General features: G+C 40.8%; 1 protein-coding gene across 2 annotated transcripts in view; it reads right to left on the bottom strand.

The window, feature by feature from the left end:
• Nucleotides 1-254: 254 nt before the first annotated feature.
• The window catches only part of LOC134050262 (transmembrane 9 superfamily member 2-like), a 33,480-nt gene continuing 15,136 nt past the window's right edge, over nt 255-18,598 (bottom strand). For both annotated transcript variants that reach the window (XM_062503220.1, XM_062503219.1), the window contains 5 exons: nt 17,994-18,153; nt 17,186-17,337; nt 15,558-15,669; nt 14,948-15,119; nt 255-905 (listed from right to left, as the gene is read on the bottom strand). In XM_062503220.1, coding sequence (XP_062359204.1) covers nt 838-905; nt 14,948-15,119; nt 15,558-15,669; nt 17,186-17,337; nt 17,994-18,153 — 664 coding nt within the window. In that variant the 3' untranslated portion in view covers nt 255-837. The remainder of the gene's footprint in view (nt 906-14,947; nt 15,120-15,557; nt 15,670-17,185; nt 17,338-17,993; nt 18,154-18,598) is intronic.

Below are 18,598 nucleotides of genomic sequence, written 5' to 3' on the forward strand. Positions count from 1 at the left end.
TCTTTGATAGAAAGTAATCATTTGTCCAGCAAAAGATATTTTGGATAAATTGGAGAAAGTACAGAGATGATGCACAGCTGCCCACCCTACAGCCACAGATTCAAGTGACCCACCAGTCCTTGCACAAGCTGCAGCCAAAGTCACAATCAAATTGTTTATAAACATTATAAAACTCAAAACCAATCAACTGGTCAAACTAATATGAGCTGTCCAAGTAGTGAAGACCTAATTAACAAGAAAGGAAACATGTCAGCTGGAGTTGTGCAGTTTTATTTGAACAAAAACCAGTGTCAATATTTTTAATAAAGTCTACATTACACTAAATGCATATACATTCGTAAGAAGATAACCTAGTTGTAAAGAAGGTGCAGGATAATATGTACAATCATAGTTAAGTTAAAAAAACCCCACATTTTACATAGATTTACTTGAAAATCCTAGGCTTTCACGGTATATAAATGGTAACCAAAAAAACCAAAAAGAAGTAACAAAAAAACCCCAAATCCTAGTCACAAGGAAATTCAGCTGGAGGACTGCATAATGCATTCAAATTTTCAAATAAACTAGTTCATAGAATTCTTATTCATCCTAAATCAAATTTTGTATATAATCTTTGAATTACTATAATTAACATGTTCAATGAGTATACTGACATAAACATTTTTGCTTATATCAAAATGGCAATGGTGCCATTTTCTTCAATAAAAATCTGGTTTTTAGGTTGTGGTCTGCTCTTCACTCTTACAAATTAGAATAATTATGCAGGATGTTTCTCAATACATGGTAAAACTTATCAAACAGCAAGGGAGATATGTTCAAAATACGCTTTGAAGCTTTTCAGTCCACCTTCACAACACTGTAAATCTTACTTACAAACCAGAAGCAGGCAAAAAATCCAATGGTGCCTAAAATGAGAAAGTAAAAACGGTTAGTTTATCTTCCAGTTTGCCCTGAGAGAGAAATCTAACAAGTACTTCCCAGCAAGACAGAATATAATATTGTAATCCAGCTAACTACCCAGAAAAACAGCACTTCTTAAATTTAACAACACACATTCATCCCCAGGCTAGGTTATTGATTTAGATCAAAGATGACTTTTAGGGACCAGGCTGCTTCACATACATTTAAGCCACCAATGACTGTGCTGCCACCACTATGAGCAGGAACACAAGCACGAGTTCAGAAACTGACTTTTATAAATACACCAAGTCAGCCCCTACTTGTTGGTTTGTTTTTTTTTTTTTTTTAAGTCTACAATACTTCACTGCCACCAATGAATTATGACACATAACTAGGCCTTGGAAAAATTCACCTGTCCCAGTTTTATATTCATTGTGCTCTATTTATACTGTAGAATAGAAATTCTTATGTGTATCCTGTTACTTCCTTTTGGCAAAGGAATGCTCTGAGTGCTACAGTAGCTGGAACAAGCAGAAAGTGAAAGCAGCAGTGACAAATCAAAACACTGTTTGGGATCAGTATACACCAATTTTTTGTTTTTAAACTGATGAACAAATTTGTAGTTTTCACCAGCAGTCACTATTATTGGGCAACTGCAAAGACACTGTCCATTACACATACATTTAAATTACTTTAAGAACTTCATATGCAAGTAGATGGAGTCCCAGTCAATTAATTTAGTCTTCAGTCTTCAGCCCCTAAAGGAAGCAATGCACTGCACCTCACACTTTTACCTAGTTGTAAACTGCCACACAGATGTTAACTCTTAACAAATAAAAAAAAGGGAAGAGCTCAATTACATTGAATTCCCTCTCAAAGACACAGCTACTTGCCAGCCCTGGGATAGCCCTTCCCAGCTCCACTGCAGACACTCAGAAGATCATGCACTCAGCTCCTCCAGCTTTTTACTACCCTTTTCTGTCTGTGCAGCCCACATTTAACGTCAGCTCCAATGTCTTTCACTATTGCAACTGGCTAAACAACTAGAAGATTCTTTATTAAGCATTTGGGTTTTTCACATGAGTTACATTTCTGTCTTTCAGACCACATCTACATATTTCCCAAGCAAGCAACCCACCTTGGGATGGTCATTATCTGTATGCTAATTCTTACATTCCTCATGCTAGCATGTATATTTTCATTTAAAGCCTTTTTGACAGACTATTATTATATGCCACAGATTACTCATTCCTTCCAAGTTTGCAATTGTTATCCTCTGAAACAGTAGGAGACAGCAGATTTATGGCTGTTGATAGGAGATCAGACACCAACCACACAAGGAATTTAATTCCTTTGTAGGCTTGACATCACTAAGTCTTTGCAGTTCATGGTCATATCTCACTCCTTCCTACTGTGTCAAATACTCCAATATCAGCATTGTTACTCTAAGTCGTACTTTCACAGTTTTGTCCTAATAATGGTTCTCAGCCTCTGCTTCCTGGTTGTTTTTATAACATAGCACACTCCAAACCTTTTATGGCTTTGAAAACAGTTTCTTCCAAGTGTTCACCAGATTAGATATCTGAAAAATTCATCTGCTGTTCCAGAAGTGTACTATCCTAACAAAAATGTACAGCTATCCCAAGAATGACAGCTACCACAGTTGTCTGAGCATGCGACAACTTAATATGGGAACACACTCTAAATCCACGTATTTTCCTCTGATCCTCGTTAGTCTGAATCTTTATAATACAACCATTTTCTATAAAACGTTGCCTCAGTCACAACAGAACTTGAGGACTTCACACTGTGAACAAGCATTCTATCTATAAACAGATTTTCACAACTTTCAATAATTGATTTTCAACTCCCCTTCCTAAAAAAAAAGAAGTCTGTTTAGCAAATCAAAGACTAAGTACACCCTGCTCATTTTTCAAACTTTATCAAAAATTTTGCCAATGTACTCGAAGCATACTAAGACATTTTTAAATGGTTAATGCTTGTCAGAAACCAGATTTGAATCATGAACTCAGGAGAGAAAGGCAACACTCATCACCAAGCCACAGCCTTAGGTGGTCAGAACCTTCTCTAGTGAGCACAGATTCCTTCTGTTATTACCTCTATATCAGTAATTGGGGCTTACCAGCACTGTAATTTCTTCTTCCCACCCATGAACAAATGTATCCTACAAACTTCATATGTGAATAACTCTAAGGACCAGAAACATCAAAAACAGAACATCAAAGTAAAGACCTTATCATCTGTTGAAGGTACCTCTCCTAAACAGCCACATGATGCTCTATCAGAATGGTTTAAAGGTGCTGGCATAAACTAGGTTGGAAACTGGTTTTTAACTAGGTTAAAAATCCACCTGCAGATTTAGGAGTGCAAATGAATCACACCAAATCAACTAGGAGGCTTTAGTGCTACTATGTTATTTTTTAAATAACATGGGCCAAACAGACTAGAAGCTTCTAAAGGCGCAGGTTAGCAGAGTTGTGTTGACACGGCAACCAGTATTACTGGACAGAAATTAATGTAAGGTAAGAGAACATTATTTATAGGGTTCCTCTGAACAGTTGCTTTACCTACATGATTGCTTAAGTTAGTGCAAAAAAAAAAAATCCCCAATTTTTGCCTTTAATTTTAAGAACATGAACCATAGCCCAGTGCCTGGTTCCACTGAAATTCAGTTTGCTTTCCACTTTGGCCCTTGGAATGCCTGTGATTCCATGAACACTATAAGGCCCACAGAAGTTAAAGCAGTAAAAAAGCTTCTGATTTCCTACATAGTAATAAATATCCCAGTCAAAGGGATCAGTAAATGAGCAGCAATTAGGGAAGAAAAATAGCTCCGAACTAGTGTGGCTTATTTGAAAATTCTAGCCAAATTGTTTTCCACATTTTCTATGTTTTAGCCAAATTTCACCGATTTGTCACTTGTTCCAGATTTGAGCTCTTTATACTGGACAGCACTTAATACCTGATCTTTTGGCTGGTGCTGGCAAATATCACAGGTTCTCAAATTCTCCTTTTAAGTACTTTGACTAAAGCCAATCTTAAAACACAGATAACCACACACTCTGTTTCCCACACCTGTACTTCTACCCAGTAAAATTGCTGTTATTAGTGGCACTAGTTAAAATCCAGCCTTGCCATCTCACATAGCATGGCTTGAAATGTATTTACTTGAAGACCATAGTACTTTAATACTGAGCATTTTTCTAAGCTCATCTTGCACCAAAATTAGAGTCATTCCTTATAAAAATGAGCCTCTCATTAGAACAGGAGAAGTAGTTAAGTAAGGTTTAGATAAGACCTCACCAGGATGTTGCTTTTATTGGTCTCTTTCAAAACACATTCAAACTGAAATTCAAGTTTTGAAGCACTATCAACAAGAAGCACACCTCTGCAGCTCAGGCTTCTCTGACAGACATCAATGAACACAACATAACAGAGAACAGATACCCAAAGGTGTTTTTGGTAAAGCCATTAAAAACAAAATCTAACACTAAGTACTTAAAAAAACCCCAAAATTAAAAAACCACAACAATAAAAAAGACCCAAATAAAGCAACAAACAAACAAAAACCAATGGAAAAAACTAAAACCCCAAACAAATAAATAAAATTCTCCACTAGTTGAAAGAGTTGAGACCATTACATTTATCTTCTGATTGGTCTAAACTCCTTTACATGTTAAGGTTTTTATGTCTTTAACATGCACATCTCTATCAAATGACCCAGCACCAAGCCTATCACCAATTCGTCCAATGAGCCTGTATAATCTGTTTGTTTGGCTTAATCCAATATAACAAATTAGTTTCTTGGCTAGTGTTTACTTTACCAAATCCTAACCACTCACCAGCTTAAACTACATGAAAAAGCACCTGAATGGTCTACATTGAAGAACTCACTGTTGTGGGATTGATCTTTATTTTTCCCCTAAGGGGGTGACCTGCATATTTTAAGATTCTACCTTTTAAAATAGTCCCTACTAGCCTAGAAAAGTGATGCCATGCCAGGGCACAGCAGCTCGCTGCATGTCACTGATCATTCTAGGGAGGTACAGGTAAAGGATCTTTTGCAGGAGACATTTAAAACCCACAAACCCAGATATGAAGAAGACTCAAGACACTTCTGTAGCCAAGAAGCAAGATATGTCCAAAAATTCCTTCATATTTAGTGGGGAGACACTGACAACTCCATTGTGGTTTTTTTTTATAATCTTGTCCTCAGCTTTATATTCGGCTGAATAGTCTGGTCTGCAATATATATACTACTACTTTCTGATACACAGAAACAAGATGTTGTACACAAAGCCAGCATCTAACTGAGTAAGGGATAGTTATTAGTAAACCAGCTTAAATTCAAAATTAAAAACTATGCTAAAATACATTAAGCAGACTCTTCTGCTCTACTCAATTCTTCCAGCTTTATTTTTTAATGAAGAAAAAAGAATTCAAAGCACGAGCAGATTGTAAGAAAGCAAATAAAAAAGCACTCTGCACTTGGCTGATACTTCTCATGTACCTTAAAAGCTCTCTGTATCATCCTGGTTTCAATCACTGCACAGTGGTGGGTGCTTCAGAATCTCAGATTCTAAACACAATCTACCCAGAAGATCAAAACTCAATTTTGAAAATGGCATTAACTCACAAGTGAAAATGATGTTCAAAAATACAAGTCACTGTAAAGAAACATGGTTTGACTATATTCAGCATTTTTTTACCTCCACGAATAAAATACATGTAATCATGTAGCTAGCCCCATCCAACCACAATTATTTCTTGAAAGATTAGATGCACTGTGTACATTAAAATCAAATTGCCTGGTTGGGGTGTGCACACCATCACATTTCACTGGTCAGATGTTTTGGGGGGTTGGTTCTCTCCCTTTTCCCTCTGTGGAATTTTCCCCATTGTCATGCTAAGATACCTGTTGGCTGGGCCCTGGTGACAAGGGGGAGGAGAGAGAAGAGGGAAACCCCACGAGATTCAAACAGCCAGAAGAGGAAGCGGAAGGCTCTGGCTTGGCCCATTTCCCCTGCAGAGTTCGGATGAGAAGGACGATCGCTGCCTCTCCTCCATCTCCGCCATCCCAGCTCCGGGAGCCACCTCACTGCTGTCAGACCCTGCCCTGCTGCCTTCTCGCTGTAACCTGCCACCATCCAGCACTCTGCTGAGCACTGGGACCCACACCGTGAGCAGAGGGCTCTCTCTCCATCTCTCTCTCTTCCATGTGGGACAGCTCTGCCATCACCCCCAGCCCTCCTGCAGCTCTGCGGGACCTGCCCACCCCCAGCACCGGGAACTGCAGCTCAGGGAAAAGGTGCCTGCAGCCAGAAAGGACTGGGACTGAGTTACTGTTCTGTTTGTGGCTAATTTCATAGCTGTTGTTGTTCTTGTTTGTCTTCTTAGTTACACTAGTAAGGAACTGTTATTCCTATCCCCATATCTTTGCCTGAGAGCTCCCTTAATTTCAAAATCATAATAACCTGTAGGAAGGAAGGATCACATTTTTCAGTTCAAAGGGAGGCTTCTGCTTTCCTCAGCAAACACCTGTCTTTCAAACCAGGACAGATTTTGGTGCCCAATGTGGGGCCCGAGGGCATTGAGAGGAAAGGGTGAAAAAGGAATAACAGTTCTTGAGTTACCTCAGTTTTGTGTTAGGTGGCATCATGTTGTCCAGCCTACCGTGGTTTGGGCTCCATGTGGCCACAGCTTTATCTCTCCCATTTGCAATCCCTTACTTGAACATGGGTCCTATAACTCAGGCTGCTGTAACTATTATCCAGTTCCTTTTGTGGGCTGATAACGTGAGAAATTCATGGATTTTTAACTTCCTCTGGAAGGAGGGCACATGGATTCAGGGCTATCACACTTTAACTGTATGTTTTTGGGGTTACTTTAATAATGGTACATACTGTGAGGATATGACACAAGGAAAAATTTTGTCCCAACCCCTTACACAGTTTTTTGGGTCTGCTCCACCAACCTTTGAAGGGTTCAAATCTCTTCTAAGCAGTAATGATATCATACAGTGGCTAACATTGCTAATAGGCCTTGTAAACCTGCTCTATTATTTTACATTCCGAGATGAGGGGAGATTGACTTGGATGACAACCCTGATACGTCCCCCAAGTAGTAAGGATTCTGCCCCAGGGCCTGGCTCTGCCCCAGAAACTAAGGATTCTACCCCAAAGTCTGACCCTGCCCCTGCCCCAGAGAATAAGGATTCTGCCCCAGAAACTAAAGATTCTACCCCAGAGACTAAAGATGTTGCCCCTGAGCCTGATTCTGCCCCAGAACTCACCTCATAAAGAAACCATCCAAAGTGGGTGGGGTTTCTAGTGAAGGAGATGGGCCAAATGCTGAAGAAGTACCTTTCCCCAACTCTTGAGAAACTCTCCCCCTGCCTTAAAGAGGGAGAACCTGATGGTGCAGCAGTGGAACCCACAAATGCTACATCTCACCAGGTTCCAGCTGAACTGCAAGGGCACTCACAACCACCAGCAGTTGCCCCTGTGGAAACTAGGAAGTCTAAGGTAAAAACAAAGCACCTGGATAATAAGGATCAGAAAGCAGGGCCCTCACAACCAGCAGGGGAGCCAGAGGTTGAGATCGTCACAGAGTCCCTGTCATACGAGAGTCTCTGTAATCTGCGTAAAGATGTTGTACGAAGGGGCCGTGAGGCTTTTACAATGTGGTTACTGCGGATCTGGGACCTTATGGGTACAGGTGTGCAGCTGGATGGTACTGAGGCAAGGAATTTGGGACCCCTGACCCAGGACTCAGGTGTGAATCACGTATTTGTAAAAGAGCCTTTCCCTCTGGAAGCAGCTTTTAATAAGTGTAAGAGAGAAGTTTGTCCATAGAGAAAAAATGCAGGAACACCACCATAGAACGCGTTAGAAGACTGCTAAAGAGAAGATCCAACTGCTAAGAGAAGTGGCAGTACTGGAGGTACTCTTTGGGAGGGGTGGACAACATGACAATGACCCCGACAAGGTCAGGTGCACAGGGCAGATGTTGTGGAATCTGGCACACCTGGGGCCATCTCAATACACCACATTCATTGCAGCCATTAATGCTGACACCAACCACGAGACAGTGGGTTCTGTTGCCAATAAGCTCAGAAATTTTGAGAGTATAATAAATGGCCCAATACAGACTCAGGTCTCTGCTGTGATTAGGGAACTCAAAGAGGAGATGAGAGAGATAAGGAGAGAGATGAGGAAGGTCAGTGCAGCACCAGTGCGAGTCACAGATCCCAAAGATAAAGCCCAACGTCCCCCAATAGGGATAGAGGATACACCCCACGAGCTGACCTGTGGTTCTTTCTGCGTGACCATGGGGAAGACATGAGGAGGTGGGATGGGAAACCCACTTCTGCCCTGGCAGCGCGGGTGCGTCAACTCAGGGAGGGAAAAACTAACCAAAAGAGCTCCACTAAAGTGAAGGTAGCCTCAACTTCCCATAACCAAGATGCAGGGTATTACAAAAGGAAGGATGATTTGTCAGATCCCCTTGAGGGAACCTCCAACATGTATGCCCAGGAAGGAAATAATAACCAGTGCTAGAGGGGCCCTGCCTCTAGCCAGGGAGAGGCATGGGAAAACCGGGTCTTTTGGACGGTGTGGATCCGATGGCCTGGCACATCAGAGCCACAAAAACATAGGGCATTAGTTGATACTGGTTCACAGTGCACCCTAGTACCATTGGGACATGTGGGGAAAGAACCTATTTCTATTGCTGGGGTGACAGGGGGATCACAGGAATTGACTTTGCTGGAGGCTGAGGTGAGCCTGACTGGGAAGGAGTGGCAGAAGCATCCAATTGTGACTGGCCCAGAGGCATCGTGTATTCTAGGCATAGACTTCCTCAGGAATGGCTATTACAAAGAGCCAAAGGGACTCAGGTGGGCTTTTGGAATAGCTGCTGTAGAGGGAGAAAACATTAAGCAATTGAACACCTTGCTTGGACTGTCAGAGAACCCATCTGCAGTGGGACTCCTGAAGGTGAAGGAGCAGCAAGTGCCAATTGCCACCTCCACAGTGCACCACAGGCAGTACAGGACAAATCGAGATGCCGTGATCCCCATCCACAAGATGATCCGTGAGCTGGAGGGCCAAGGGGTGGTCAGCAAAACCCACTCACCCTTCAACAGCCCCATCTGGCCTGTGCGCAAGTCTGATGGAGAATGGAGATTGACTGTGGACTATCGTGCATTGAATGAAGTGACTCCACCGCTGAGCACTGCCGTGCCGGACATGCTGGAACTCCAGTACGAGCTGGAGTCCAAGGCAGCAAAGTGGTACGCCACCATTGACATTGCCAATGCATTTTTCTCCATTCCTCTGGCAGCAGAGTGCAGGCCTCAGTTTGCTTTCACCTGGAGGGGCGTGCAGTACACCTGGAACCGACTGCCCCGGGGGTGGAAACACAGCCCCACCATCTGCCATGGACTGATCCAGGCTGCACTGAAAAAGGATGAAGCTCCAGAACATCTGCAATACATCAATGACATCACTGTGTGTGGGAACACGGCAATGGAAGTATTTGAGAAAGGAGAGAAGATCATCCAGATTCAGCTGGGAGCTGATTTTGCCATCAAAAGAAGCAAAGTCAAAACTCCTGCCCAAGAAATCCAGTTCCTGGAAGTAAAGTGGCAAGACGGGCAGCGCCAAATCCCCACTGAGGTCATCAATAAGATCACCGCGATGTCTCCACCAACCAACAAGAAAGAAGCACAAGCTTTCCTAGGTGCCATAGGCTTTTGGAGAATGCACATTCCTGAGTACAGCCAGATCGTGAGCCCTCTCTACCTGGTCACCCGGAAGAAGAACGAATTCCACTGGGGCCCTGAGCAGCAGCAAGCCTTTGCCCAGATCAAGCAGGAGATCGCTCATGCTGTAGCCCTCGGCCCAGTCAGGAGGGGACCAGAGGTGAAGAATGTGCTCTACTCTGCAGCCGGGAACAAGGGCTTGTCCTGGAGCCTTTGCCAAAAAGTACCTGGTGAGACCCGAGGCCGACCTCTGGGATTGGAGCCGAAGTTACAGAGGGTCTGAAGCCAACTACACCCCAACAGAGAAGGAGATCTTGGCTGCTTATGAAGGAGTTCAAGCTGCCTCAGAGGTGATTGGCACAGAAGCACAGCTCCTGCTGGCACCCCGACTACCAGTGCTGGGGTGGATGTTTAAATGGAAGGTCCCCTCTACCCACCATGCCACCGATGCCACATGGAGCAAGTGGATCGCCCTCATCACACAGCACGCCCGTATCAAAAACCCTGATCACCCTAGGATTTTAAAAATAATTACAAACTAGCCAGAAGGTAAAAATTTTAGTCTTGCCAATGAAAAAAAGCAAGAACAAGTAACCCGGGCTAACGAAGCCCCACCATACAACCAACTGCCAGCAGATGAAACTCGCTACGCTCTTTTCACTGACGGTTCCTGTCGCATCGTGGGGATGAACCGGAAGTGGAAAGCAGCCGTATGGAGCCCCACACGACAGGTTGCACAAGCTACTGAAGGAGAAGGTGGATCAAGTCAACTTGCTGAACTCAAAGCCGTTCAGCTGGCCCTGGACATTGCTAAAAGAGAGAAGTGGTAAAAGTTTTACCTTTACACTGATTCATGAATGAGCCAATGCTCTGTGGGATTAGCTGAAAAGATGGAAAAAAAGCTAACTGGCAACGTAGAGGAAAACCAATCTGGGCTGCTGATAAGTAAAAAAAATATTGCCACTCAGATAGAAAAGATACCTGTAAAAATCCGTCATGTAGATGCCCATGTCCCCAAGAGTCAGGCTAATGAGGAGCACCAACACAATGAACAAGTAAATCAGGCTGCAAGGATAGAGATGTCAGAGATAAACTTAAACTAGCAACACAAAGAAAAATTGTTCCTGGTTCGATGGACCCACGATGCCTCAGGTCATCAAGGCAGAGATGCTACCTATTAGTGGGCACAAGACCAAGGGGTGGATCTCACCATAGACAGTATTTCCCAAGTTATCCATGACTGTGAGACGTGTGCTGCCATCAAGCAAGCCAAATGAGTAAAACCCCTCTAGTATGGAAGGCAGTGGTCCAAATATAAATATGGGAAGGCCTAGCAAATTAACTACATCACACTGCCTCAGACACACCAAGACAAGCGCTATGTGCTGACCATGGTAGAAGCCACCACTGGATGGTTGGAGACCTACCCTGTGCCTCATGCCACTGCCCGCAACACCATCCTGGGCCTGGAAAAACAAGTCCTTTGGAAACATGGTACCCCTGAGAGAACTGAGTCAGACAATGGGACTCATTTCAAGAACAGCCTCATAAACACCTGGGCCAGAGAACACGGCATCGAGTGGGTGTACCACATTCCTTATCACGCACCAGCGGCTGGGAAAGTGGAACGGTGCAATGGGCTGCTTAAAACCACCTTGAAGGCACTGGGTGGGGAGACTTTCAAAAACTAAATGATTAATCTACCAAAGGCTACATGGTTAGTAAACACCTGAGGTTCCACTAATCAAGCAAGCCCTGCCCAGTCTGAACCCTTGAAAACACCAAATAGAAACAAGGTTCCAGTAGTGCACATGAGAGGTATGCTAGGAAAAACTGTTTGGGTGAACCCTGCCTCCAGCAAAGACAATCCAATTCGTGAAGTGGTTTTCACTCAAAGGCCAGGTTGTACCTGGTGGATTATGCAAAAGGATGAAAAGACCCAATGCATACCCCAAGAAAACCTTGTTTTAGGGTAAATTACCTATGACATTGCGCCTGTATCTATAACTGTATGAATGTCTATAATTTGAAGATTTTAATTTGATGTAGCATGATGGTAGGAAAAAATTTGGGGTGGATAATGTTGGGGGGTTGGTTCTTTCCCTTTTCCCTCTGTGGAATTTTCCCCATTGTCATGCTAAGATACCTGTTGACTGGGCCCTGATGGCAAGGGGTGGGGGGAGAGAAGAGGTAAGCCCCGTGAGATTCAAACAGCCAGAAGAGGAAATGGAAGGCTCTGGCTTGGCCCATTTCCCCTGCAGAGTTCGGACGAGAAGGACGATCGCCGTCTCAGCCCCATCCCTGCCATCCCAGCGCCAGGAGCCACCCTCACTGCTGTCAGACCCTGCCCTGCTGCCTTCTCGCTGTAACCTGCCACCATCCAGCACTCTGCTGAGCACTGGGACCCACACCGTGAGCGGAGAGCTCTCTCTCCATCTCTCTCTCCCCCTGGGACAGCTCTGCCATCACCCCCAGCCCTCCTGCGGCTCTGCGGGACCTGCCCGCCCCCAGCACCGGGAACTGCAGCTCAGGGAAAAGGTGCCTGCAGCCAGAAAGGACTGGGACTGAGTTACTGTTCTGTTTGTGGCTAATTTCATAGCTGTTGTTGTTCTTGTTTGTCTTCTTAGTTACACTAGTAAGGAACTGTTATTCCTATCCCAATATCTTTGCCTGAGAGCTCCCTTAATTTCAAAATCATAATAATCTGTAGGAAGGAAGGATCACATTTTTCAGTTCAAAGGAAGACTTCTGCTTTCCTCAGCAAACACCTGTCTTTCAAACCAAGACAAGATGATATTACTCAGTGTTGCCATAAAAGCATTCAGTTCCTATTTATTTATTCATTATGATCCCTTTTGTAATGCCCTGGGTAATGCAGTGCACTGCCATGGAGGAGGTATTAACACTGCCTTTTATATTTCTGTCAGAGTTGCTGAGACCTAATAGACAAGAGTAGAGAAAACCAAAATACTTACTGCTAACTCAAGTCGAACAGATCAAGATCCCATTTTTGGAACGCTATCAATGCAAACAGCGTGTAAAATTACATTAGCAAACTCCTTCACCTCCAGAAACGGTGAAGGACTGAACCCTTGTTTTCTAAAACAAAGGCTGCTAAGGAAAACAAAGCAAAGTTAGGTGTCTTCTGTTTGTGCCACTTGTCTAGAAGAGCTTACATTTCAGGCCTAAAAATCTCACCTAACTAAATATGGAAAAGAAAGTTATTACAGCATTTTATATCAGCAAGGATTTATGACACACTTCGTGTATCTGTTGTACCCATTAGATTTCCAGTGACTAGCTGTTCTATAAAATGTTAAAAAAAAAAAAAAGAGGACCATGTAGTAGCTGCCCTCATGAGCTACAAAAGCAGCATAGGGAGCACCAATGCAGGTTTTTTTCAAATGAAAAAGACAACACTGCAAAAATAACAGCAGCACAGTTTATTATTGTACTTCAGGGGCCTCACTGGCCTTCATGTCAAGAAGTCCAGGATGAGCACATCTGAAGCTTTTAAAACCATTTCAGCAGCTACCATGACAATTTCAATTATCATTTTATATATGAAAGGGATATTTTTAATTCCACCAATTTGCGTATTATAAGCAATATTGAAATTGGCAGGATAGCAACTAACCTATGCTGAAACCCAGGCACTTATTAAGACATTGCTTTAGTATAAGAGTAATTAAAACATTTTAGACTAACATTTTGAGGTTTTTAAATATAGAAAGATAGGTATATACTATAAAAGACATCTGGAGGTTGTGTGTTTCACCATGATTTAAGCAGAGGTTTAACTGGCAATATGCAAACTTCCATGTTTGCCCTCTAATAACTAAAAATTAGAAAATTTAAATCCTCCTTGGTTTTTCCCCCGCTGCTTCTTAGAACTTTTATTGTCCTTCTTAGAAGAGACACATTTCTAAATAACAAAAATTAGCAATAGGTGCCAGTTACTGTTATTTAGTAACATTTCTACATTTGGATCATTTCTACAGCATAACTGCTTTGTTCAAACACACACAGGAATTTTCTTCAGGTTTTTACGAACAGTGTTTTTTTTTGCTTTGTGTCAACCAGTAGTAGAAAAAACAAGGATGAAAGAGGTCCTTCTCACTGCTACACTGACAAACTTGAAGTCTGATGCTAAGACTTACTTTCATTACCTACTTCAGCCACGCTTTTTCAACTGCATTTAACTGCACTTAACTAAGAGATGCATTTTGCCAAGTGAACACAAAGTAATCACAGTAGCTTTCAAAAAACAGGCAGAAGAAGTGAAAAAGTAACAATATAAACTACCATGCCATCCACAGAGAAATCCTCTATTACCAATCTTTGGAGTGACTATCATGGCTGTTTGTTTTTAGAAACAGCCCATCATTTATGAACAAGCATTTTCTCTAGTTCTGTCATTGCAGTATTTCATAAAGCCAAGCAGTGACACCTGAAAGACCTGACTTCCTGTGTTAAATCTACATATACAACTGCAGCAGTATGATGAACACAGAAATAAAACACCCATGGCTATTTTTCAAGGCCAGTACCCTTCAAAAAGCTTCTTATTTCACTAACACATAGTAAATTTGGCACAGATTTCTCATCAAATCAACCTCAAAATTATTGTTTCAGTCAAGTGATTATGAACATTAAAATAATACTGTAGAAGACACTTGTTCTCCACGAGTTACATCAGAAAAATTGGACAACTAACACTGGAGAGCCGTATTTCAAATTGGCTCCTCCAGTTAAGGTACATTTCCATCCTTATGAAGTGGTTTAATGAGCAGGTAAGACAACTTTAACAATGCTAAAACTTTATCTTTTCAACGCTCACTTGCTCCCCAGCACCAGCCTCCTTCACTTGCTGATAGTGAAAGCTCAAAGTATCTTCTATCCTCCACACGCAGAGTGAAATTATCTCTAACTACTGAACTTCTAGAACCGGTTATGAAATCCAGAATCAAGTTAATACTCAATATCAAAGTGAACAAGAATGGGCCATTTCAAAATAAAATGGTTCAAACTCACTGCTACTATAATATCCAACAAAGGAAATTAATTCTACCATAAATAAATGCAATTTCAAGTTAGGAAAAAAAATTACTGTGCTGTGTGGTGTCACAAACCATATAAGTAACACTGCCTAAAGAGTCATAAATTGTATTTAATATTTCATGTAATCTGAATTTCACCTAATGTTTCTCATTTCAAAACCAGAGCTCTCTGTATCAATTTTAGTTTGAACATTGTACTTACCTGTAAAAAGGAAAAAAATCAAGACCATGATCATTGTGTAACCAAAGTATAAAATGGTGCTGGCAGTTCCTGTTATCTGGAGTTTGGAGAAGAAGTAATGGACTGCATAGATAAAGAGATAAACTGCTGTAAAGCTGCTGGTCAAGAACGACCTCCACCACCAGTGATAGTCCTGAAAGAAATAATAATCACTAAGATCATATTACCAAGAATCATCATGTAGGAAATACATATATTATATAGAATATAGATAAGATAGGGAAAAAATAACATTGTCTTTTGAAACACATTTAATTCTGCAAAATTGAGCTCAAAAAAATTCCAACATGGCACATAGATATTTTCTTTCTTCAAAGTCAGCCGCATTGCTTCCACTAGGAAAATGAAACTACTCCAAGATCAAAGCTGTGTATTTTTGCTTATCTTTTGCCAGCAGTTGATTTTGAAGCAAAAGGCACATTCCAGAAGACTGGCTAAGACAGGCATGCCAAGGCTGAAAATGCAATTAGTTCTTAGTGCCCAGCACGTGACACCATATGTGAATACCTCACCTGCATTTCTAACGTCTTTCAGCTACAAGTCATATTTACATCAGAACTGTAACTTTTACCTCTGCACACAGATGGAAGTAGCACAGCAAAACTGTAGCCTCTGAACATGTAATTAGAAGAATTATAAAAACTAGGAACAGAAATCCAAACATGTAATACATCTGATGAGACCTAAAATTAAAAACAAATAAAAACATAAGTGTCATTTTTGGTTGAAGTTCTGAGTTAATTCACAGTGTCACATTACCAGATGCTGAGTTAACTGAAAACAAACAAACAAACAAAAAAATCCAAAGCAATACCAAAAATCCCATACCACTGGGGTAACTATACCTATACCACTACTGGCTAATTCATAAAAAGTTCTCTTTACCTGAATGTACTCTCCAAATACGCATTTATTTAAGTTACTAGTAATAAAACTATTACTTTACAGAGCAATAAAGTCTTCAATTTATGCCTGAAATCAGCATCTATGAACTTTCACAGAGAACAGTTACAGGCAACTTCTACCAGAGATGTTTACCATGTCATGTCTCTTTTTTGGGAAGACCTTTAGCTTCCCCAATTCCTGCATCACCTGTACTCTTCCTCAGTTCCAATACTAATTTCCTTCCTGCTACTGCAGCTAAGTTTTCCAGGTGTCTCTGAATCTTCTCACTACATCCAACCAGATGTTCCTCCACTCCCATTATATCCCGAGACCAAGGCTGACTTGAAACCAAGTGCTAACCAAACACAAAATCACCCACAATAATATTTTCCACAAGGGAAATGTGTTAATTTAATTTTAATTTGGTGTCTTTCAGATAAGGGAAGTAACCAAATTAACTTTACTGAGTGAAGGTGACATTACTGCAGTACAGGATTTGACAGAGGGAGTATTATTTGTGTATTCCTCCATGCTTCCCTCTTGTAGGATAAAGAGTGAGAAACAATTTAAGAATTTGCTAACTTCAACTACAAAAGTCCACAATATAGCTGTCAGCTGATTACAGCAGAGCTACATTACACCATTTCTTTTTCTATGATATAAAAAGCTAAACTAATATATTTGCATTTAAGAACCAACTAAGAAAACTGTTCTGTAAGATCTCTCAACCTATACAGATGACACCATAAAAACCTGGCAACTTCAGGATAATACTTCCCATTGAACAACAATGTATTAAACATTTCACATTTACATCGTGAAAGTTATGAAAGATTGCACTGGTTTAATTTTGCATTATTAGGTTTTGCACATTTTAGGAGTGGAGTGGATTGTTCATGGGGAGTTGAGTCTTTGTTTTGCAGAATATGGAATCCCAAGATCTTGACCTGACTGTGATCTACACAGTTGAAACTGCTAGATCACATGAGTTCCATAAATCATAATACAGTTACACAATGGAGTAAGCTCTACCTAACCACAACAGCATGAAACCACATTTGTGCTGTACAGAGCCAGGAAGGTAAAGCAAGGCAACAGGACTCTCATATCATACTTTGAAGTTTTTTTCAAGAAAAATTAGTTTTGTAAAGTCTAAGCACAGAAATAAAGATTCTGGAAATTCTATAAAATCTGCAAAATTATCAAAAACTTTAACTTTGGTTTATTCCTTATATTATTTGTTTTGGGATGTTCAAACTCACTGTGTGCATTATCAAACCTGTGTAACAAGAGGGAAAAAATAGTGATACTCACCAAATGCTATTCAGAATGAAAAAAAGTTGAATAAAAATACAGCCAAATGGTAAGATACCACCCATGATGATACCAGGCAATGGCTTTGTGAAAAATGACTGCTCTGGGATTTGTCGAGGAATCTGGTTTGTACGCACTGGATGTTCAATAGGCTGCAGGGAAAAAACCCCAGAAATAAAAGATGAAGTATTACATAATAAATAAGATTACATTTCCCTAGTATTAGACATACAAAGATTTGATAAACACAGCTATATTTTCATTCATAACCCATCACAAGTTATCAAACAAAAAACTTACTAACTTGATGTCCATCATTAGGAAAAAAGCACATGTGCTTTTAGACATTCCAACTATGGGCCAGTAAGCAAGGAAGAACATGAAGAAAATAAATCTGTTCAGTCCTTAATTAAAAACAAAAATAAAATCTAAAAAATCCAATAGCATTGCCTTTTTCTTAGCTGTCTGGCATTACTTCAAACTAGTGAAGTACAAAGCTGAAGCCTCTCTGAAGCACTACTTCAAAACTCAGCTATGCTGCTGAGGTATTGCTGAAGCACAAAAAGCAAGAGCTCCAAGAACATTATTAAAACCTGGTTCTAGTGAATGGACACAAAAAAACCTGTTTGGTGCAACATTAGAAATGTATGTTCTGTTTCAATATCAAGACAGTAAAATACCATGTTACAATCATGGGATCACAGACATTTCAATCCAACCAGATCCTGTCTGGAACTCTTGCTTAGAAATTCAATGGCTCAACTACAGAGGACAGGTGTATATCAAATCTATATTCAAAGGGCCCTACCTTCTCTTTGAAGCCAAAATAGGCACCAACAAAGGTTAGTGGGACTGAAATTCCAAACCACATAGCAAGGATAGCAACCAAAGTGCCAAAAGGGATGGCAGCTGAGGAGCCTTTCACCCACAGAATGAGATTCATAATGAAGAAATCAGCAAAGACAATCCTGGAAAATAAAATAAGAAAGTAAATTAAAATATTCAAGAAAGAATAAATATTACTTAATATTTAAAATAAATGTAGCTTCTTTCAATTTTCCAATTTCCTAGCAGTCCTAGCTCCTTTGACCACTGGTACAGTTAAAGTAAAAATGCCTGCACCACCCAATGCTTGTAATGTAGGTACCTATGGTAAAGCCATTTAAATAAAGACTCTATACATAACACCAAAAAGTAACAGAAACAGTTCACTGAAAAAGTCCATACAAAGAATGGAAAAATATAGAATACATGTATACTATCTGAACCTTGTTTCTTATTAAAACCATAAATATTTCCTTTATTTCTGTCCTTTACAAATAGTAAATCCTTTCTGAAGAAATACAGTGAAAGCAAAATCTATTTAGGAAGCCCCACAGACTCTCACAACAAAACTAAAGTGCTGCTGCAATT

This window comes from Cinclus cinclus, chromosome 15 (assembly GCF_963662255.1).
Source record: "Cinclus cinclus chromosome 15, bCinCin1.1, whole genome shotgun sequence".
NCBI lineage: Eukaryota > Metazoa > Chordata > Aves > Passeriformes > Cinclidae > Cinclus > Cinclus cinclus.